Here is a 24,509-nt window from a genome sequence, read left to right on the forward strand (position 1 = left end):
GTTTATTTCTCCCATCCCAGCCCACCCTGCCCCATGCCCCCCACCTCCCTCCCATTTCCACCCCTCTTAGTCTTTGTCCATGTGTCCTTTACACTCGTTTCTCTAAATCCCTCCCATTTTTCCCCTTAAATTCCCTCCCCTCTCCCCTCTGCTCATTGTCCCCCTATTCTCTATTTCAGTGTCTTTGTTTTTATTTTGCTTGCTTGTCTGTTTTGTTGCTTAGCTTACTGTTAAAGGTGAGATCATATGGTATTTGTCTTTCACTGCCTGGCTTATTTCACTCAGCATAATGCTTTCCAGTTCCATCCATGGCGTTGCAAAGGGTAGTAGTTCCTTCTTTCTCTCTGCTGCATAGAATTCCATTGTGTATATGTACCACAATATTTTGATCTGTTCATTTACTGACAGGCACCTAGGTTGCTTCCAGCTCTTGGCTATTGTGAATTGTGCTGCTATGAACATTGTGGTACATAGGTTCTTTTAAATTGATGTTTTGGGGTTCTTAGGATATAATCCTAGCAGTGGAATTGCTGGATCAAAAGGCAGGTCAATTTTCATTTTTCTGAGAAAATTCCATACTGTTTCCATAATGGTTGTACCAGTCTGCAATCCCACCAACAGTGAACTAAGGTCCCCTTTTCCCCACACCCTCTCCAACATTTGTTGTTGGTTGCTTTGTTTATGATAGCCATTCTGACTGGTGTAAAGTAGTATCTCATTAAGGTTTTGATTTGCATCTCTCTGATAGCTAGCAATATTGAGCATTTCTTCATGTGTCTCTGGATATTCTGTATGTCCTCCTTGGAGAAGTGTCTGTTCAAGCCCTTTTCCCATTTTTTAATTGGGTTGGGTGTCTTCTTAGAGTGGAGTCATGTAAGTTCTTTGTATATTTTGGAGATTAAACCTTTGTCTGAGGTATCATTGGCAAATATGTTTTCCCATACAGTCCATTTCAATTTTCTTTAATTCTCATTATGAGAAGACAGTCAAACAAGAGATGTTTCAGTCATTTTCTGAGGAACTTGCTGTCCCGATTTGTTCTGTGAAGTCTATTTTTGTTCACTTTAGCGATATCTCAGTGGACTGAGGCTAATCTCCTAGTGCCCTCTCCCAATTTTAATGTGAGGCTGAGACCTTTAATTTCCAGGGGGTGGGAAGGGTTATATGTTAACAACAGTTAGTACCAAAGTCAATTTGGGAGTTAACAGGATGGGCTTTTAGAGAAAGTCCAGGAAATAAATTATATTTATAAACCTAAAATCAAATATTCTTTTAAATGATGTTAATCTTTCTAAAATAAAATCTTAGCAAGAGTCCAGAAATGTGTAGATGTACTTCCTGGGGGGGGTCATTATTTCAGACAGTAGGGATTTGTGATTTTCATTAAATTCTGCAAATTTAGGATCATAAAAGAGTCAAAAACATCTTGACCACTTAATGTAAAATCAGAAGGCAAAAATATGTTTGTCATGACTTCCAGATCTAAAATTTCAGAATTTAATGAAAATCATAAGTTTCATTTCACATGCCTGTGATGTTTTAAAATAAAATTATCCTCATTTAAGAAGGTTTAGTTAGTATTACAATTAGTTTTAATAACAAAAAGTCTAAGTATCTAAGTACATGCAAATAATTATGATTAAGACATAGTAACCTGCTCTCTCCAGTAACCACAGTAGTAACCGCTTTCAGCTCAGGGAACATGTGTCTTCCAACATTTAGAAAAAAGTGAAAGAAGTAAGAATAAAGACTTAACAAAAGGGTGTGCTGCTGGTGTGTATGGGCTACAGGCTGGGATGCTTGGCTCCCACATGGCCACTTCTCTCATGTCTAGTGACTTATCTCAGGTGAGACACTGTTATTATCAAGGCATCAATCTGAAAATCAGATCAAAATGAAAAATCAGAATTTTGTAGCTTGGGCATACGTACTCCAAAACAAAACTAAACCAAGAATGTTTTCAATTTATATTTAAATTTATCTGGATTAAAGCTTCCAGAGCAGCAATATCTAGCCTGGGAAATACTGTCTTATAATAAAATAGAGTTTAACATGACATTTCTTATAACAGAAAGAGTTAAGCTAGAATGCTAAGTAGTAGTATCTTCAATTATCTGTAACTGAGAAGGTTGTGAAGAATCTAACTGAAAAATATAAAAGATGAACTGCCTAAAGGAAGTGTAATATAGTGCACTTATAGTAATTTCTAGGCCACTCTCTCACTAAGTGTAATAACACCTGATTCCTCTATGATTTTCAAAAATATTGTATATTAAAATTTCTATAGAAACTGTTTTATACAACTAGACTGCCATTTTCTTTCTTCACAAATAAACATATTTTCCACAATGTAATTTATCTTATGCACAGTCTTCTGGTAAATTAAATTCCATGTGTTGGGGAAAGAGAGGAGAGAAAGGGAGCTGAAACAAAAAGATGAACATTTTATTTAGTGCTTGAAATAACATAAAACACACCAAGAAAAGTCAAAGATGGCTAGTACTGCTCACAGTTTTCAGTTACGGCAGCTGCAACCTACAAGTGGTTCTGAACCCACAGTGTCTGACATCAACAGACACTTGTGAGACTAAAATTTACAATGCAGACAAGCCCAATTTGGAAAATCTGGGACAGAAGATGAAGAAAACATATTTTTAGTACACTCTACCATGTCAAAAGGCAAATAATACAATAATACAGAATCTGCAGGGAAGCATCAGAGTGAATGTATGTAACTGATCTCATAAATACATAGTTTGTTCAATTTCAATCATTACAGTTTTTAAAAAGTCCACTTGGTTGCTGACAAAATCCTATTTTTTCTGTACCCACATTGATTCAGCACTGATAATAACTGTATTTATTGAACTCTTTCTACCTAGGCATTGAGATCGACATGCATTATCTCATACACTACTCTTGGCAACCATGTGAGCTGAATACTGTCATTATCTTGCTCTTATTCAGGAGAAAAGTGAGGCATAAAGACTGTAAGTACTTACTGAAGATCCAAAGCTAATAAGGGGAAGGATGTAGATCCAGGCAGTGGCTCTGAAACATGCACTGTTAACCACTACACCTTATTAATTAAATTACATAACATAAGGTAAACCTGAACATTAGGTGATTTTTTATGTGCCTAATGAGAATATAAAAAATTGTCATCAACTTGAATATGTACACATTTGAGGACACAGATACAATTATCAACTAACTGCAATTTTATTGTGTATACATATATAAACTATATATGTAATATATAACACATGTTAAATAGTTGTATATTCATTACAGTATAGTATCTATTACATATAATAAAAATATAATCACAATGTTAGGTAAAGTAGTATATTCATTAGAAATACTGCATTTTTCCATATTTATATTATATAACACAACAATAATATTGTCTAGTGGTTTACCACAAGAACTTGGGAGCCAGACTGTCTGGGTTCAAACCTCAGGTTACTGTTTCGTAGCCTAAAGATGTTTGACAAGTAATTCGACCACTCGGTTCTCAGTTTCATTATGTGTCAAATATATAGTACCTACCTTACTGGGTTGTTAAGAAAAGTAATTGAGTTAAAAGGTGCCAAGTGCTTAGAGCAGTGCCTGGCACACAGTAAGTATACATCGGTGTCAGTTGTTCCGTATTTCAATGCATCACCTGCATCTTTGGCACAAGGTGCTCTGCCATCACTAGTGCCCAGTCCTCTGATGCTGTTTTATACACATTCTCCTATTCTAAGTTATTTGAGATATAAAACTTTCTAGTACTGTTATTGAAATTCTTATTCCAAACCACAATAGCCATTCACCTAATATTATAAATGTCTTCATTATTTAGGAGGATATTGGTAATCTGTAAAATGAAAATGCTTACAGTATTGCTTTAAAAATTATCAAAAAAGTTTTTTTGCAAGAGCATGAGGCACTTGTAAGATTGAAGTCAAAGTCCCAAGAATAATTATTAAATTGGGGTTATTATTATTATTTTCTTTTTGCCTTTTAAAAACCAATTCATCCAAAAGCATCCAATTTTGCTGCAGGTAAATTTGTCTTCCCAAAGCAATAATTTATTGTTCAAAGTAAAAATAACTGAAACAACAGAGCAGAATTTGATGAGGAAACTTTTCTTTAGAGAAATAAAGGATAACTTGGGGGGAAATGTATGTCTTATTTGGGACATGGGGTTACATCGTCAATAATCAAGGGGTAGTCAAAACACTTCTTGGGCACCTGCAATGGATTTTACCATAATTATCAGGTTTCATTGTTGAATTTGTCATGGTACCCTCAAAGCTGCCAAATCCCTACCTTATTTTATACTTGTGAATATAGCTGAAAGTAGGGGGAAACAACTCATATTCAAACTGTCATTTTCTGGCACAATTCTTCATGACATATTTACTATAAAACAGAAGGAAAAGAAGGCAACGCTAAGATATCTGAGTACAATTTCACTGTCATCCTTAAAAAAAGAGCATTTTTGTGGTTTTGAAGTATGTGAAAGTGTTAATATGCATACTAGCGTGATTGCCAACCTAATTAAAAGATATTACTTTTCTTTTTTGTTAAAAGTTTGGTAACTGACATACTAGGTTCCAAGGAAGAACTGGACAGCTGTTAGAAGCCCACTTTGTGATCCACCATCTCTTGACCTGGTTGAGGTTTTCTACTACTAATGAAGCCAAATCAATGACTCTAACTGAAGACAGCACATTTACCAAGGACTCCAGTTTTCTTTATTGTAACTTACTGGAACCTGCCTTGGGGTGAGGTTCCAGTAAGACAGATACCAGGTAGATAAATAGATAGATAGATGATAGATAGATAGACAGACAGACAAATAAATAAAGTTTCAAAAAAGAAAGGCCTACCTTACTGGCTGTAAAATTGACTGATGTTCTCAAAATCCCCAAGGGGTTTCTGCAGGATACCTTGGCTTATGTTTCAAAGTCAAACAATATGGAAGATTTAATCATGTAACTCAGTTTTCTTGCTTAGCTTCTCAATTGGGACAAGGCCGGAGAGGAAAACAAAATCCAGTAAATATGGTAATTGCTTTCATAGACAGAAACAGAATTTGAATAATATTAACATCTATATGCAACAGGTCATTCCTAAGCTGGTAATTACTGACGCCCATACTCTTTAAAAGGTGTCATTTTTCAATTGCAGTTGACATTGAGTATTATATTATTTTCAGGTGTAAAGCATAGTGGTTAGACAACCATATAGGTTACAAAGTAATTTCCCTATTTCAAGTATCCACCTGGCACCATACATTATTATAATATTATTGACTATGTTCCCTGTGGTGTACTTTACATTCCCATTACTATTCTGGAACTACCAATTTGTAGTTCTTAATCCCTTTACCTTTTTCACTGAACTGTCCAACCCCCTTCCCCTCTGGCAACCATCAGTATGTTCTCTGTATCTATGAGTCTGTTTCTATTTTGTTTGTTCATTATTTTGTTCTTTGGATTATGCATATAAGTGAAATCATATGGTATCTATCTCTGTCTGACTTATCTCACTTTAATAGTCATGTTCTTGTAATTTGTTCAAATTTGTGAGTAATCACCCTTTGGATATGGAAAAAAGAGAAACATCCAAAGAAACAAAAAACACTAGACTTTTTCCCAACAATAAAATCACAATCATAAGTAGACTAAGTGATAGATTATTGCATATTGTTGATAACTAGAAACTCAGCTCTCTAGGTACTGTGGACTAGAGAGAATACAATCACATAATTTATCAAGTGGGGATATTTTTGAGAGTGAAAAGAAGACAATATTAACAAGTATGCTGAAAAATCATGCATAAAATGGGACAGTGGGGCTATCGCCAGCAAATCGGGGTGTGCAGCCAGACTACCTCAAGTTGTGCAAGTGGCACCTACATCAATAGATTCTAAAATGATTTATGAATGGGAGTAAATAGTTGGTTGAGGTTCCCTGATGAAATAGAAAAACCTCAAAGGGTAGCTGCCTGTTCATCTCTAGAGTACAATCTTTGTTGTTTTATGTCCTTTTGCTGTTGCTATTTTGTTTAGAGGGGATATGTTTTTTGTTTTATTTTTACTTCTGATTCATTTTAACCAATAAAATTTTATTATTCCTTTGGAAACTGGTCCCAGGGCAATGGTGTGGCTTCTTTTGTCAGGATTTGGTCCCAACAGACAATGCAATGGCTCTCAGTATAAATTTAGTACTATAAATCCTGAAGGCAGTTCTGCTCTTTGGTTAATACCATGGCATTTGAGTTAAGATTGTCAGATTCCTCCACGTTTTCTGAGAGTGTTTAACATAGCAGCCAGAGTAAAACAGTCTAGTTATGCCATTCAGTTCATAGCTTTCAATGGTTTCCCTCTTCTTTTTAGACTCAACAGCAAAATCTAACAAGATCCATATTCTAGCCCTTGCCTGTACCTCCAGCCTCAGCTCCTGTGTGGCTTCCTTCACTTGCTGCCTCAATCACCCTGGCTTCATTTAGACCAGTGATTTCCAGACTATTGCCCAAGGGACACTTTGCAATTGAAACCAGAAAAGACACTGTAGTTCAGGCTGCCTGTCACTACCAAACCCAATAAGCAGAGACAGAGATTGAATCTTTATGGGCACTTTATTCAGATGGCTGGCGATCTAAGATGATGGTGGGTTCATACCCTAACAGGCCATCTTGTCTTTTCTTTCCAGGCCAAGGTTTTTATAGCAGGGAATAAACAAGGTGTGGTAGGGGGTTTTGAAATTCAGGGGAAAATTAATTGGATTTAAAAAAAGACTTCAGCCTTCTTGTCCTGGGTGCAGTGGTTTTAAGCTGTGCCCCAGGTGGTGGTCTTTAGCTGTGTCCTGGGCCATGGTCACCTCACCCTGGAATACAATGGCTCAGATATCATCTTGAATTGCTTGCAGTCTTCCTGAGGAACAAAAGTGAAACTGCTTATGGTCTCACGGAGTCGTGGTTCATACCTTCAGTTTGTGGAACAAACCCTTTTACATGCATTGATTACTAAGCTTATTAGCTATTACTTAAACTAAAATTTTCCAGCTCTTAAGTTCCCTATCACAATGGTTGGAAACACTTTCAGTTGTGACAAAGTGAGCAAATTTGGGGTGGGGGTGATGTGATTGGCATCTAGTAGGTACAGATCAGGACTGCTGCTCAACATCCCGCAGTGCACAGGGCAACCCTCTGCAACAAGGAATCATTGGGACCAAAACGTTAATAATGCAGAGGTTGAGAAATTCTGATTTACCACGTTTTCCCTAATCGCAGGCTTTGCTCAGACTGTTGTCTCTGGCTGAAATATTCATTCTCTTCTCTTCCCCTCTGTTTTCCTTCCCTTTTCTCTAATTAAGTCCTAGTCACTTTTCATCATCACCTTCTCACAGTGGTTTTTCAGATTCGTATTCCCAGATGACTATTAACAGCTTTTCAGAGAACTGTGAAGCACATGAGACTGTTGGGAACAATTTCACATGTATTTATTTGTGTTTGATTACACCCTTCCTCACCAACACCCCGGGAGCAGTACCACCTAGCTTGTACTCACTATTAGCCCTGGTATCCCCAGCATCTAGCAGAGTTGTCCTGTAACGCTGCACTCAATGTTATTTAAGGAACTTTTAACAGCCTAACCTATGAAATAAACATAATGGAGTAAGTATCTCATTAGTGTGTAAGGGCACTCATTAGCACAGTGCCCGAATCACAGTACGGTAAGTCCAGGAAGGCTGAGGCTCTATTCGCTCCGTTTAAAGGGTTAAACGACTTCAACAAACCCAAGTACTGAGGAATTCTCCCTCCTCCCAAATAGTTACAATTGCCGCGCCTCCGCCTGTCTATCTCCACCACTAACCTGGTGGCAGTATTCTCCTTCTCCCATTGGTCGAGAGTGCACACGCGCCGTTTCAGATTCCACGCCCCAACGCTGTGTAATCAAGGACAGCAAAATTGGTCAGCACGCCTGCGCAAATAAGGCGTGACCCGGAAGCAGTTCCTTGGCCTGTGACACGTAGCAACGGTGCCTCCTCTGGGTCTTAAACTGAGCTCTCGGGATTATCTGGCGCTGGGGCAGGTGCTGCCGTAGCCTCTCTGTTGGGTGAGTGTCCCAGGCCCATAGCACATTGATGTGCTTCTGTGTACCCCGTGCAGCGCGGCTGGTCGCCGCCTTTCGGCGCGGCTCCGGGTCCTGTCCTCAGACGTTCACTTCTCTTCAAGCTCTTGCTGTGACGCGCGGCCTCTGCACCAAAGGCGCGGCCTTCCAGCTGTCTTCACTTTCTTGGCCTTATTTTGCCAGGAGGCAGGTGCGATGTCAGTTGTAAATCCTAGCCCTGAGCTGAAATCCTTGTTATTTTAGACCCAGGGGAGGCACTCCTCCCATGACCCCACCCCTAACCCAGGCTTATCAGTTCCTTAAGTGGAGGTGCCTTCCCAGACCTTGACTTAATACTAAACATTTCCGTAACACCCTCGTATCTCGCCCCCCGCGATCCACCCTCACATGCTGTTTCCCAAAATTTCAGAAGTAGTATTGTATTTGCTGCCTTCTGGGACTGTTTGCTTAAGCAAAGTATCAGGAACGACTTCAGTAGGATCTTGAATATAACAGCCTTTTCCATTTCTCTTTGCAGGTCATTTGCAATGTCAGGCTTTGATAACTTAAACACGGATTTCTACCAGACCAGTTACAGCATCGAAGACCAATCACAGCAGTCCTATGATTATGGAGGAAGTGGAGGACCCTATAGCAAGTAACTTTTCAGCTTTGGCAATTTTTTTGCTCAAGATTGTGGTGAAAGCGTATGCCCCGAATGCTTGGTTCTGCCTAAAATTGAATGTGTGAACGTGGCCCTGCTGATCAGAAATGGGAGTTTTTCATAACCTTTCTTCTTGGGGAGAGAACTGTACCGCTGTACTGGGTTTGAAGGAGTCTCCCTACTTAGAGTTTGGCAGCTGCTGCAAAATCTTCTGGTGTAATGTAGGTGAAAAACGAGATTGTTGAAGGACTTTTTAAATTACAGTATTTCTACATCATTTGAGATGTGGATAAGTGTTCAGGTACCTAGAAGATAGGCTATTTAGTCCACAGGACCACTTAAAAATTAAAATCTTTTGATGGCTTTTTTAGTAGCTTAAATAGTCAGAGTTTCAGACTTTATCAGCATTAATTGAAAGTGCTGGTGGCACTGTTTAACAGTGTGAACTTCCTATTATGAATCATCAGGTGCTTCATGAAGTGATTTTCATCTAGCAATTGATAGTCATTTTTATTATTACTTATACCAAAAGCTTGTTAGTACACACAAGTTGCCAGTTGCAGATTAAAGCAGGGGACTCAAAGCCTTTCATCCCTGAACTATGTTTTAAAACTCACTTTTTTATGGGGAGCAGTGGGGAAGTGGATTGTGATGGTAGCAAAAGACAGAAAACTGTACTTGAACAATAATTAAATTTTTAAAAAATCACTTTTTAAATAATCCCTGGTATTTGTGGCAAAAGAACACTAACTGAAGGTTTTCTACCAGTCTCCTCTAGGATGTCATATCTTTATTTTTTTAGGACCTAAAGATAATTAGGTTGGGACACTCCCAACCAATGAATGAGTTTCCTATACCAGAGTTGCTTAACCTTTTTTAGGTGGTCTAGGACTCTTCTAAGAATCTGATGAAAACATGGGCCTATTTCTGAAAAATATGTACATGTACCACTCACATCCCCACATACACATGCATATGACTTCAGGCAGTTCAGGAGTCCTCTGATGTTCATCAGTCGGCTCTGAGTTAGAAAACTCATGAATGTTGTCCCAGAATGAGGGCAGGGGGAGGTGGTGCAGCCAGTCAGGCTGAGGGAAACATGGAGTACTAGAATGTGTTTGAGTTAATACATCTCAGTAGATGTGCTCAAGAATATTAAAAAACAAGCAAAAAATCACATGTAGCCCCATTGTCTGTCTTATACATCTTACAACCTATAGATTTCTTGAATCTTAATTTTGATGTATTTTAAGGCTTATTCCTTCCCCCCAAAAAACTGAACACAGTGAACTCATAATGGGAGTGAGTGTATAAAAAAGTATGAATCACTTTTTTTCCTATTAAATTCTCAATTATATGTCATTGAGGATTTATCTCTTTTGTTCAGTCAATTGGGCAAAGTTTAAAAAATCATGTTGAGACATTTTTATACATTTATTTACCTAAATGTGTATTTTCGTGCTTGGTCTGTGTATGAAAGGGCAAGCGAATGTATGATTAGCCAGACCACAGCCACAGAACTTGGGAACACCTGTGTGCAAGCCTGTTGTAACCGAATTATAGGTATTGATATTTGGACTCAGCAGAATTGTTCTATTTAGTGTGTAGCTTCCTAGGTTTATCTGTCTCTGCCTTTCTTTCCTATCCTGTTCATGTTTGCATCACTTAAAGGTGTAACTTATCACCTCATTTCAGTTTTCCAAGCAGCTGTTTAGATGCTGCTGACTACTGTTTTGTTTATTTTGCTAACTTGGTAACAAAGATCAGGTGATAACGTTTATCTTTTGATGAAAATGTAAGTTTGAAATAGCATATGACTTGGATTGTTGTGAAGTTTAATGTGACTTATTATTAGTCCATAGTTTTACATTTTCCCTATGAAGTCAGCTTTAACATTTTGCATAGTTTTCTCTATGGATACTTTATAACTATCATTCATATATTCATATAAAACAACAAAAACAAAAATAATAAAACCTGTTCGATCTTAACCTGTTGAGTTTTATGATTATCGCATTTGGACAGGACCCACATAGTATTCTAGATGTGCCTGTGAGACATGTAGTAATACCATACTTATTTTTGTAAGTATTGAGGGGTAGTATTTTTTTCATCTCTGACTTAACTGGTAATACCTCTATTAACAGACTAGGAATTTTTAAGAACTCAAGTAGCCAGCTCAGTATGTTAACAGGCATTGCTGTTGATTATGAGTGCCAAAGCAGATTTACTGTCTGCTGCTTTTCTTGCTACAAAAGTGTTGATTTAGTCTACAAAGATCATGTCTACCATACTGTGTTTTAGATCAAAGCTAGAACATGTGAGTCAGGAAATTCTCTGACCAGGTCCTGCCAGAAGAGGAAAATAATAAAATTCTATAGTATTGTCACTCTCACTTTGAATCTTGAAAAAGGAATGATGGTGAATCTTTGAAGCCGTCACTGCTTACAGGATTCCTCTTCCATACATGAAATTTATGGATTGTGTCAATGTTCTGAAGTATGGACTACAGATCCAACCGGGTCCTTGAGACCTTTCAGAGAATCTTTAAGGTCAAAACTATTTTTATAACAATATTAAGATACTATATACCTTTTCCGGTGTGTTGAACCCAAATATGAATTAAGGCAATGACATCACATTATTCTAGTAATCATTGTATTCTGTATTGCCGCACAGTTGTAGGGAGTAGGGGAATCAGCTTTATTTAAGGATACTCTTTATGAAGCAGTAAGAATTAGTGTTATATCCTGACCCTTCAGTACACATATCTTTAAAATATTCTCTGTAATAAAATGGGAATCAGTCATAAAGCACTTCTACTTCATCCTGAAGTACAGCGATTATCTCTATGAAAAGCCCCTGCACAGTTTGAGACTCAAGCTAAATCAACCGCTTTTTCATGGAAACCATTTTTATTGGCAGGAGCTGACCCACAAATTATGGTTATTCAGACTTGAGTATTAGATATTTTCTCAAAAAATGAATGAGGTAAGCCTGTTACTTCAAGGAAAACCATTGACAGTATATATGGCCAATGACGAAATTGGCATTTTCTGGCAAAAACGAAGGTTTTGGAAAACTTGTATTCATCACCATGAACTTGTCAGCTTCCCAGTAATTAACCATTTTTCTTATGAGATCAGTGGTGACAATATAAATGTGATTTTTATGTATTTATTATGTACAGGGTGGGGCAAAAACAGGTTTACAGTTGTGAGTATGCAAAACAGTAGAGTTCACTGAGGTATTTTTATTTATTAATTATTGTATTGTTTTCCATACAAACAACTGTAAACCTACTTTTACCCCACTCTGTATATTTTATACTAAATGTCAGTATTTGGAACATTTGCATAACTCAACCTGATATTTCAAAATGGCCCATGCGTGTTTCCAGATCATATTTGAATAAAGAATCCTTTTGAAGTGCAGGATAGACTGATGTAGTATTTTAATGCAGCAGTGTACAGAATTCATTAATGTTGTTTCCATTTCTACATTGCATCTTAAATTTTAAAATCTACCACTTTGTTTTGAGTTTTAATGTATCAGAAGGAATATTCTTGATAATATCAAAGGGTTCTTAAAAATCTTTTTCAACTGCAAGTCTCAACACTACATTTTCTTAAGATACTTCAACTAAAAAAATATGTCACAACAGATTAAACACAGAAGCAGATACTAGAATTTTTAGCCGTCTTCTATTAAACCAGACGTAAGGGGATTGCCAAAAATAAAATACAATTCCACTTTACTCAGTAATTATTTAAAGCATTTTTTCATATAAAACGTTTATGCTAACATGTAATGGATTTACTGTTACTTTAAATGAGTTAATTATAAATACATTAAACATTTCTCAGTTTTAATTTCTGATGTAATAAATATCAATAGATATAACCCCACATAAAAATATTTGGAGTTCTTAGTAGTAAATTTTAAGGGTATAAAGGGGGTTTTAACATCAAAGAGTTTGAAAACCACTAGTCTGTACCGTTCTATTGCATATATATTCGTATTTCTCTATTTTGTATGTGAGAGTGAATATAATACAATCTGTTTACACAAATTGTAGAAACCTTCATAAGGAGCTTTTCTGGCTATTTCATAAACTAAGATGTGGATTTATGCCACATCCTAACAAAGTCGAACACAACAACATATTATACTAAATCAGAAAATGTGAATTCTTGTCTTAGTTCAACCAGCTGTCCCTGTGGGGTGTGTGTATATGTGTGTAAGTAAATAGAAGTCAGCATATTTCTGTACAAATCAGCATTTGTATACCAAGGTGACTGGGGAAATACACATACAGGTAAATTATCACAGCTGTCTCTTTAAGGTGGGATTTGGGAGGGATTTTTATCACAGTTGTGTAGGGTTAGAGTCTGAAAGTCTAGTTTTGAATCCTGGTAGCAAATGGCCAAATTATTTTAATCCAAATACCAGTTTCCACATCTTTATAATGAAAAAAATCAACTTCCTAGAGTTATAGTGAGCATAATATGAGATAATTCACATTAAACACAACAGTGCATTTAAGGCTTCTATTGCCATGTTTCCAGGCCCCTTTACGTATATAATTATCTGTGTATGTAAAAAACACATGTGCACACATATGGATGTAGCTATATTCTAAAAAGTACAGTCACAATGAATGCATATGGTGTGTACTGTCCTGAACATTGTTTTTTCCTTCCTAATGAACACTCTTGATTATTTTTTCTTATAAGTACATGTGCACCAGCATTGTTTCTTTTACAAGTGCATAGTAATCTCTGCCCAAATCACTGCATATTTACTGATATCTATTTAATTGTTTTGTTTTATCTTTTACTGTTAAAATAATGCTGCAGTGAAGTCTGTATTTTTATAAAACCATAAAAATAAATAGTATCTTTTTTCCCCCCCGCATGGATTGGATTAGTGTGGTGAGTCTTGAAAAGTCCACTGGAATTTCCAAAGGGCTGTGTAGTTGAAAATTTCTTACTGTTTTGATTTGCTTTTAATCAAGATGTTCAATTAATTTAAAAAATAGATTTAATTTTAAAATCTCAAATAATATTAATGGAGTTCATTAGCTTTTACATTATCAAAAGGGAACTATGAAAATTTTAAAGGTAATTAGACTAAAGCATTTCTAAGACTTCTCAGCTCTCATTTTTAAAATGTCTGAATTTTTAAATAATAATTTTACTTCTGTATTTCTTATGTGTAATTCGATTGGTCCCATTGATAGGTAAGTCATTTTTTTTCCAGATCATTTTAAAACTGTTGCTTAAAGATATTTCTTCAACATCCTTCTTTTCTGTATTGTTTTCATCACTAAAATGGCCATGGTAAGGTCTCTCCCCCTAAAATGCAGGATTTGCTCTATAGCACATAACAGAGCAATAGGTATTTAAGTACCATGAAAAATTACAAGCACAATTCAAATGCAAATGTACTAATAATGTTTTGTTATGTATGCAGAAAGCTTTCACAAAGAAACAGCTTGGTTTTTTTCACTATGTGTTTTAAAATTGATGGTTGTTCTTAAAAAGATTTACCAACTTGCAAAAAATAATAGACAACAATGCGGTGATTGCAGGAGGGAAGGCAAGTGGGTGGAGGTAGAAGAGGGCATGGTGGGGATAAGTGGTGAAAAATTTAAACTACAGGGTCTGACAGAAGTAAGGCCTGCTTGAGTGTGGTTGGTAGGGTAATATTAGGCGTGTAATATTTTATAGTTTTAATTTGAACATTTCACCTAAAATGTCATATGGTGTGCTTGAGTGTGATATTGTTATGTTCAGAGGTACACACTTGTGATTTTGTAATAAAAGAATTTGTAATGAAAAAAGGGGCATTATTCGTGCCAGACGCAGTATATGTACTCAGGTAAGATCTTAATAATAAGATAAGCTGAATGTGGAGAATATGGGAACCCTCTGTGCCACCTCCTCAACTATTCTCTAAAACTTAAACTGATCTGAAAAATGGGGGGAAAAGACATGAAAGCAGCCATCTGATTCTACTTCACTGTAATCAAGTTAAATTTGTATTTTTTAAAAAAGACTAAAGAAGAATGATTTTTCATATAATGGAGTTACAAATTGCAAAGGAAAATTACTTAACATGTAGTACAGAGTCTGTCATCTGAAATTTTCATTCATAGTCTTACACATAAGTTTTATTTCACAACTGTCTTTATAATAAAACAGACAAGATTTTTAAGTTTTAACTTGTTGACCTTCTAATGTTTAAACAGATAGTTTTTAAAATGCACAAGTGCTGCACAAGTGAGTGTCGGCATCATCAGTCTGTTTCTCTATAAAACACAGTCGGCTTATTGTCGATAATCAGCTTGATCTTAGCAATTGTTTCAAGCTTCATTTATAGAAACTAGCGAGGTGGATATCCTAGGAATTGAATGTCTAAGATTCCCAAGCCGTCAGGGATATCAGCTGTTGGGAGCAACATAATTTTGAGAAGTGTATCTTACTTTGATCCTCAGACAGTATGCTGGCTATGATTACTCGCAACAAGGCCGGTTTGTCCCTCCAGACATGATGCAGCCACAACAGCCATACACTGGCCAGATTTTGCAGCCAACTCAGACGTATGCTCCAGCCGCACCGCAGCCAATCTATGGAAACAGCTTTGAGGATGAACCACCTTTATTAGAAGGTCAGATTGGTTGCAACACTTGGTAGTACTGTATAGCAGCCATCCCCAACCTTTTGGGGACCAGTGACTGGTTTCTTGGAAGACAGTTTTTCCATGGACCAGGGTTGTGGGAAGGGGTGGTTTTGGGATAATTCAAGCACATTACATTCAAGTTCACCTCTGCTGTGAGGCCCAGTTTCTAACAGGCCCGAACCAGTACTGGTCCGTGGTGTAGAAGTTGGGGACACCTGCTCTATAGTATCCAGCTGGTTAGTGAAAATAAATCTTAGTTTAGAGAAGTTGTCCTTTCCTTTAAAAGAATAATGTTTTAGAAAAAAGTTTTCTACTAAGTGATGCATTTTAAACAGATTATATATGAAACCTCATTGAGTCAGAAGGGACCAGATTTTTAATAGATCTTTACAAAGTGATAATAAAGTATGTCAGTAAACTAGCATCACCTTTTACTTTATATTGGTTAAATGTTGTCCATGGAAAAAATTAAAGGAAATAGCATGATACTGATTATTCTGCATAGAAATAAGCTGGCAGAACTAGTAACATTACTGAAGAATGTGGTGGTCTTCAAATTGTGTTCCAAAACCAATAAAGCAGTAGTGCTGGACATTTTCTTTGGAGCAGGAGGATTTAATGCCTTTTGACAGTATAATAAAAGCTGCAAAGACACTTGTCAGAAAAATGCACACAAACACAGGCAGACATAGTTTTGTATACAGTTTCATGGGGCCTTTAATATTCTTGAAGTTGCAAGTAAAAGACACTTTCTGTTAACCCCAGCCATATATTCTTTGCTATGCATTCATAGCTGAGAGTGTTTGTTTCATCATATTTACTCCCTTTTCCAACACAAAACTTAAAGTTGGATACTTGTGAAATAACCAATCAGTGAAGACTCATATTGAAAACTCATCCAAATAATTATATCTGGTATAGCTAGACCCTCTTGGTGCTGGGTGTTTCGTTTTGTCTGCTGTTCTAACAGAGATTCTGGTAAACTAAGGGTATATCACAAATGCTAATTGACTTCCTTATTTTCTTTTAGAATTAGGTATCAATTTTGACCACATTTGGCAAAAAACACTAACAGTGTTACATCCATTAAAAGTAGCAGACGGCAGCATCATGAATGAGACTGATCTGGCAGGACCCATGGTTTTTTGCCTTGCCTTTGGAGCCACATTGTTACTGGTAAGATTTTAATTTCAGCTCCCAGTGTGAGATTAAAGACCATTCTTTTTTTATTTAATTATTTTTCAAGTACAGTTTTTTTTGTCTATTTCTCCCATCCCAGCCTCCCCCGCCCGGTCTCCCCCCTCCCTCCCAATTCCCCCCCTAGTCCTCATCCCTGTGTCTTTCATACTTGTTCCTCAAAATCCCTCCCCATTTTTCCCCTTAAATTCCCTTCCCTCTCCCCTCTGGTCGCTGCCCACTTGTTCTCTATTTCAGTGTCTTTGTTTTTATTCTGTTTGCTTGCTTGTTTTGTTGTTTAGCTTCCTGTCAAAGGTGAGATCATATGGTATTTGTCCTTCAATGCCCGGCCTATTTCACTCAGCATAATGCTTTCCAGTTCTATCCATGTTGTTGCAAACCATTCTTTTAATGTTCTACCAAGAGCCATTTTTGAGACTGCTTATATATTAGGTCTTTCATATGTTTTGAATAGTGTTGAGTTGCTTGAAATTATACCTATTCATCACATTTCCATTCATAATAAATATAGTATATTGAGAAGTCATTTCTTGTTCTAATAAGTGGTGCGATTATTAGGGAAAAAACAAATAATAAATAAATAACGTGTGGCTTTGTTCCTTCATCAGAATCCCTTCTTAATTTTCAGTGATTGATAACATTTTTTAACCTGTTGCTCTTTATTGTTTTTTTAATCTCTAGACCTTGGATAGTGTTTTCTAGTAGTGCTAGGGGTTATTTTTCTATATATTATTTTTATTTTTAATGGAAACATTAAAGAACAAGGGGTTCTAGTTCCTACCTCCCCTTCCCTAAGAGTGTTAAAACATCTTGAGAATGCAAAGTTGTGAAGATAATTGTTAGTGTTTATTTTATCTAATATCTCTAATAAATGATTTAGTGAATAGACGTGGTTTTTACTCAGAAGCTGGGCATGAACTCAGAACTCCTACTTTGTCCTCGAGCTCTGATAGATAATTGTGTGCTTTCCACCTAACACTACTCTTTTTAAGCGAACCAGGTTGTGTGAGAACACCTTGAAAATTTTAAAACACTGTGCAAGTATGAAAGTTGACTATCAGTGTATGAGTGAATTCAGTGAACTGAGCTGAGCCCTTTTGAACTTCTACATGCTCAATCAAGTATTCACAAATAAATATTTAGTCTAATGAGATCCCAAGGATTTTTCCATTTAACATAATTCATAGAGGCATTCTTGCAATTGAATTTTCTACGTCAAAAATCTAGGAACTTGAAATAGACAAAAAACTGTACTTGAAAAATAACTGAATAAAATTAATTTAAAAAAAAAGAACCTAAAAAAAAATCTAGGAACTTTATGAAGACTTCTGAAAACTGATTTCATTATAATGTGACCTGAATACAATGATACGATGTTTGTCCACATAGCTTGACTAATGGTACTTGTAACTCCAATTTACCTAACGTTTACTGTGCTAAGTTTTTGTTTCTCTTTGTTTTTGGTCCAATGACTATAAATCCATTAATAATTTGGAAAAAATAAAGAAAGCAAACGTATTTTCCATTACATTCCTCTTGCCTAGTTGTTACTCAAGTTTTCTTTTCTCCTTGCCTTCCTACAGAACTCTGGCTTCCTGCTTATCCTGGCTTTCATATCCTATCTTCTCTAACACATAAAAAAATGAGTGATGAAATTATTTCTACTATTGAAAAGATTATGGGTTCATCTGCCAATGAGAATAAATTGCTTTGGAAAAGTTTTGGTGGAATTAGGTGTTTTCAAGTGATATTAGCTATTGTCCAAACATTATGAAAGACATTCCATCTCGTTTCTGTAATTTATTTGCTTAAAATCAGCCAGATGTCTTTTTAGAAATATACTACTTTAGGTAATTGTACCATAATTTTGTATCTATTTGTTGAATTCCACGCCAAGCCCAAATACTAACTAGGAAATGAAAAACCAAATACCTGTGTATTGGGAGGTGGATACTTAAAACTTCTTAAGAAAAATATAAAAGCCAGTCTTTTCAGTGTTTTACTCCTCTTTATTCTTTACCTGTTTGTTCTTCTATAAATAAATACCTGTGTAGATTTTGATGCTCATAAATTAAATGTCTTCTATTTAATTTCTACCATTTTAGGTGAATTAAGGCCAAAAATAACATGTTTTTTGTCTTTTAATCCGTAATGTTTTCTTTATCCATAGGCTGGCAAAATCCAGTTTGGCTATGTATATGGGATCAGTGCAATTGGATGTCTAGGAATGTTTTGTTTACTGAACTTAATGAGTATGACAGGCGTTTCATTTGGTTGTGTGGCAAGTGTTCTTGGATATTGCCTTCTTCCCATGATCCTACTTTCCAGCTTTGCAGTGATATTTTCTTTGCAGTAAGTGCCGATCTTCATTTTGGGTGTTGGTGACCAATTCTGTGTGATAGGATTTACCTCCCCGTAAGTTTGAGATAATGACTGATGCAGCAAACACTAGATAGTGCCCCTGTGGCTAAGGGATGGGGTGTGCTTTTCATTGAGGAATAGTGGAACTGAGAATAAATTTTTAAATCTATTGTACCTCCTCTGCTTTTACCTGTGATAAAGAACTTCACTGTTTTGTACTCACTTACTGGTATCTGTAAATTAAATAGTGTTGATTGCTAATGCAGTTTTAGAGTGGAAAAGACTAAGTTGTTAAAAATTATATTTACTTTCTCTGGTATGTTTGAGACTGATTTCTTAAAGATGTTGGGAATGTGCTCAGTGAATGAGTAATAAATATAAACTCTATTTGGCAGCTTTTTAACTGAAAATGAAATATTCTTTGGCACAAGGCTATTACTGGCCTGTCGTATTCTCAGATGTACTTGTAAGCAGCTTTAAATATGTGTAATTTTAAGATAATTTAGATAAGGTTAAATAAAAGGTACAGTGTAAAATGCCCTCCTGATGGCCATTACGCAGATGTTCTCCACAGGTCGGGCTCCTCCTTGTGGCTAGTTGTGGACACAACCAGTGACTGAGCTTTAAACAGTCGACTGAGCTTTCGACTGTTAAAACGGAGCTTTAAGAACAGAGTATACACAACTGTCTGATACCAGAAATGTTGCAAGGTGATGGCTTTGCAATGTTCCTGCTTTGGATATAGATGCTTCAGTTTTTCAGTATAGAAACCGATTCACTCTTCTCATTTGTTGAGATTGATATATTTATATTTGAATTCTACAGATAATATTTTCTACTAAAATAGTGTTTTCCAGCCAGAGGCAATTTTGCTTCCAGGGGGCATTTGGCAGTACCTGGAGATTTTATGGTTGTCACTACTGTGGGGGGTGCAGGATGCTCCTGGTCTTTTATGACTGGAGGCCATGTTTGCTTCTGAACATCCTTAACAATGCACAGAATAGCCCTACAACAAAAGCACATCCAGCCCAATGACAGTAATGCCAAGGTTGAGAAACCCTGTGCTGAAAGGAACAAAATGTAGTCATAATTGAGCTTTTTGTCCCAAGGTTAATTCAGCATTATTGAATTCACTGTGAAATACATTTGAACATTTGAGGGGAAATAATCTTGATTTTTTTTCTACAAATGTATACATGTGGATTTAATTTTTTTTTTAAAGAATTGCTCATTATAGTATATTCTTACATAACTAATTTCATCTGTTGTTTTTTTTTCACTCTCTCCTTGTTTTTCCTTGTCTGTTACAGAGGAATGGTAGGAATTATTCTCACTGCTGGAATTATTGGATGGTGTAGTTTTTCTGCTTCCAAGATTTTCATTTCTGCATTAGCCATGGAAGGACAGCAACTTCTGGTAGCATATCCTTGTGCTTTGTTATATGGAATCTTTGCCCTAATTTCTGTTTTTTGAACTGAATTTATCTGGGATGTGGACATCATTGGGCCAAACACACCAAAAGGACTCTTAAATTGGACCAGCAAACTGCTACCATGCAAGTCTTGTGCAGATCCAGCATTTGACTATTGGAGCAATGGAAGTAAACATGTGGCTTTGTTCATTTTTATAGAACTTTTGAATACTGTATTGGATTTACCTGCAGTATGGTTAACTTTAAGTGTTTGTGCTTATACAAATAAGAAGCGCTATTTCTTTCCTATAGCCTTTGAAAAACAACTTTTCTCCTTAAATTATATTACAATGTTTTTAATAAATTTTTATCAACTGTGGGGAATTTACCACAGAGTTGATAATCTTTAAAACAATTCCTAGTAAAGAAGATACAAAGCTTATTGCAGAAATATTTTTCCAAGGAATTAGGAAAGAAAAATTGCCCATATTCTCGTCAGATGCACATCAAGCAAAAAAGTGGACCCAGGGTAGAGTTTATGAGTTTGCACTTCAAAAATTTGACATTCCTTTAAATTATCTTATGGCATTTTTGCTAAAATTCAGTGATATAGAAGTTCACAGTCTGCCTTATCGTAGGCATGAAATGTGAACACCTGTTTAGATATTAGCATTAATGAAACCACAGTATCCCAGATGTGTCATATTAATGCTCATAGTTGGATCTCTGTTGTTTCCCAGGAGAAAGAAAATTGCTGACCATTTTCGAAAAAAAAATTTAAATGTCAGTTTCAGTATTGCAGTTACCAATGTAAAGTGCATTTGATGCTAATTAAAATTTTTCCAGTTTTAACTGTGTTGTCGAGTTCACTTTTGTGGAGCCACTCTTCTTGGTGCCCCATTTTCTTTAAATGGGGTCTGATATGTATTCCCAATTTATTCTAAGCTTTAAGAATATAAGTCATCTAGTGACTTATATCATCTATATGATCAGAAAAAAAAGATTTCACAAAAAGCTGTTTACTTGGAGTTAGAGCAGTATTTCTTTGTATTAAAACTTATTTGGTTAATATTGTCATGTTCTTTTGTCTGATAATCTCTAAGAAAATACTATGTCTTATATATTATTGATCATTGGCTTTTTCTGAAGAAACTGCCTCTGACAAAATTCAGTTACAGTTTTGAGAAAGGTGCCAGATGGGGAGGAAAATGTTGCCTTTTTAAAGAGATTTTCAGACTAAATAAAAAGAAATGCCAGGCTTACATAGTCGTGGTTCTTTTTTAGAGCTGGTTTTTATTCATAAAGGGAGGTTAAGACAATAAAACATTTCTTACAAGAAGATCATTTCTAATTTCTGGAGTTATATAAGTATTTTTTCTTCATTAAACTTAATCTCCTGGAGGAATACACTCACTAATAGTTTTTGGCTGGGTTTTCAAATGTATAAAATTGTTTTAGAATATTTTTATTGTAATTCTGGAATAGTATCTTCTTTCCTTTTTAAATTAAGTTCATAAATATAATGACTGCCTTCTGTTAATACTGTCTTGTTCTGACTAATGAACAGGGTAGATGATGCTTTGAAAATTAAATTCTCCCGCTGTTGATTAGTTACAACACCATGAATTTTCAGCCAAGATTCCCCAAATGGATCTCTCTTTTTTTGTCTCCCACCCGCAACAAAATAATTTTTAGTTAAATCAAGGTTGTAGAGATTTGGGGGCTTGGTTGTTTTTATTTAACTCCAAAATTATTAGGTGCAACATTATTTTATATTTAACTTGTTATTCTTTCAAAACATCTATAAAGTAGTGTTGCTTTTGATGTAAGAGTTTAGTTTAGAGTTTGATTGGTTACATAAGTGTCATGTATAACCAAAATTTCCCTTATAAAATTTTTAAAATAAAAATACAGCGTATGTAGCTATTTTTTATACATACTTTAAGAACCAATACACTATGTCTTAGAAATGTTTTTCTCTAGCGTTGGAATAGATTTTTGTTTTTCCAGTTAATAACAGATAAGAGCATCTAGCTTACTTTTAGGGTGCATTTTATACCAGAAACATGTATGTGCCTTTAAATACCAGAGACACTCTCAGCATAGCTAAAAGCCCACCCAGCAGTTGTCATAGAGCAAGTGCAGCTCCTTGTTATCTGTTGCATACCTGCATTTATGCCAGGGCATGTAGTTGATCTTACCTGTGGTCTACATGCAGTGGCACCAAGGGGTGTTTTCGAGAGCTGTACAGCTAGGCTTGTAGAAATAAGCATTCTTTCTGCAGGTATAGTTAAACACATAATGCAAAATTCTCTAAATCCTAAAATGTTAACTTTCCTGATACTGGCCATCTAATCAAAGAGAATTTTATATTTTTAATTTTACATTAAACTGTGTTGTCAAGTTTACTTTTTTTAATTTATTTTTTTAATTGATTATGCCATTACAGTTGTTCTATTCCCCCCCTTCATTCCTCTCCTCCCTACCCCCCCGTCCCCACCATTCCCCCCCCTTTAGTTTATGACCATGTGTCTCAAGTTCTTTAGATTCTATATTTCCCATACTATTCTTGCCCCCCCATCTGTTTTCTATCTACTGTCTATGCTACTTGTTTTCTGTACCTTCTCCCCCCTTCTCCTCCTCCCACTCCCCTGTTGCTAACCCTCCACATGATCTTCATTTCTATGGTTCTACTCCTGATCTAGCTGTCCTTTTAGTTTGCTTTTGTTTTAGGTGTGGTTGTTAGTAACTGTGAGTTTGCTGTCCTTTCACTGTTCATTTTTTTTAACTTATTTTTCTTAGGTAAGTCCCTTTAACATTTCATATAATAAGGGCTTGGTGATGATGAACTCCTTGAATTTGATCTTATCTGAGAAGCACTTTATCTGTCCTTCCATTGTAAATGAAAGTTTTGCTGGATAGAGCAATCTTGGTTGTAGGTCTTTAGATTTCATGACTTGGAATACCTCTTTCCAGCCCCTTCTTGCCTGTAAGGTCTTTTTTGAGAAATCTGCTGACAATCTGATGGGAACTCCTTTGTAGGTGACTGTCCCCTTATCTCTTGCTGCTTCTAGGATTCTCTTCTTCATTTTAAACTTGGCTAATGTAATGATGATGTGCCTTGGTGTGTCTACACTTCCAGGAAATCCAGGAAGCTCAGAGAGTCCCAAAAAAGTTGGACCCATCAAGTTTACTTTTAAAAATGTGAAAATTCTCTGATTACATGCAAATGTATCTTTATGATGTAATTTTTGATAGATTTTTGATACTCTATTTGACATTTTGCAAGTACGTATTTTTAACCTTAATTGTCATAGCTTGACTCAAATATACTGCAAAGTGAAATAAGATTTTGTGTTTCCGAAGTTAAAATTACGCAGTTACATTTGTAGTACTCATTACCCACACAAAAAAAGGACCCTGTCCTTTCTGAAATTATATACTTTTCCCCATATAAATGGAAGAAGTTAAAACTTCAGGCAAAACAAAAACTATAAATTAGGGTCATCCGGTCAGATACTCTGACCCAGTAATGGGGAATTCTGGGAAATCATGGCCACATTTATAGACTTTGCCTGTTCTCAAATAGAGCAGATCTAATGTAATGACTTAAACAATTTGCTTAACTTCCGTGTGAGAGAAAAATATATATTTATCATAAAGTGTTTAGCTTTTTATAAGGTAATGCCAAAAGTTTCCCAAAAAACCTTGCATGTTTTGAATCAGGCTTGAAGAACACTTACCAAAGAATAGCCTGGTGCCTTTTAAACTCTAGCTAGAGCAAGCTTCCCATGCACATTATGCCCCCAGTTAAATGTACCCTCACAAAGTATCACTGATTCGTTTTGTCATTTCATGTCAAATTCCAAGTGATCTCAATTTTTTACGTGGAAATGAAAGCTTAAATTATTCTTCAAGCATTTTTTTGAGGGGGGTATCTAATGATAGGCTTGTTTCAACATGAATGTGAATGAAACATTTAGAATCAGATAAAAACATAAGTACCTTTTCAAAGAAGTTGTAGTATTTAATGTTTTTTTTTTCTCTTTAGGATTTATTTAGGACTTAGGGGAAGAAGGACAACA

General features: G+C 35.9%; 1 protein-coding gene across 2 annotated transcripts; it reads left to right on the forward strand.

Moving 5' to 3' along the window:
• The first annotated feature begins 8,003 nt into the window (after nucleotides 1-8,003).
• YIPF5 (Yip1 domain family member 5) lies at nucleotides 8,004-21,276 on the forward strand. 2 transcript variants are annotated; one of them, XM_037154085.2, is made up of 6 exons: nucleotides 8,004-8,113; nucleotides 8,646-8,765; nucleotides 15,271-15,443; nucleotides 16,486-16,631; nucleotides 18,823-19,004; nucleotides 20,324-21,276. In XM_037154085.2, exons 2-6 carry the CDS (start codon nucleotides 8,656-8,658, stop codon nucleotides 20,484-20,486), a joined length of 774 nt encoding a protein of 257 aa, XP_037009980.1. In that variant the 5' UTR covers nucleotides 8,004-8,113; nucleotides 8,646-8,655; the 3' UTR covers nucleotides 20,487-21,276. The 2 variants fall into 2 exon arrangements, with proteins under 2 accessions (XP_037009980.1, XP_037009982.1); XM_037154087.2 differs by lacking the exon at nucleotides 8,004-8,113 and adding an exon at nucleotides 8,121-8,318.
• The last annotated feature ends 3,233 nt before the right edge of the window (nucleotides 21,277-24,509 follow it).

Source organism: Artibeus jamaicensis, unplaced genomic scaffold, assembly GCF_021234435.1.
Source record: "Artibeus jamaicensis isolate MK-2021 breed Jamaican fruit bat unplaced genomic scaffold, CSHL_Jam_final contig_456, whole genome shotgun sequence".
NCBI lineage: Eukaryota > Metazoa > Chordata > Mammalia > Chiroptera > Phyllostomidae > Artibeus > Artibeus jamaicensis.

What these genes read in the sequence shown, in the direction of transcription:
- YIPF5 (XM_037154085.2), top strand. Translation starts at nt 8,656, where the DNA reads ATGTCAGGCTTTGATAACTTAAACACGGATTTCTACCAGACCAGTTAC. An exon ending in TTGGAGCCACATTGTTACTG is followed by an intron (nt 16,632 to 18,822) that starts GTAAGATTTTAA and finishes CTTTATCCATAG; the next exon opens with GCTGGCAAAATCCAGTTTGG. An exon ending in GCAGTGATATTTTCTTTGCA is followed by an intron (nt 19,005 to 20,323) that starts GTAAGTGCCGAT and finishes TGTCTGTTACAG; the next exon opens with AGGAATGGTAGGAATTATTC.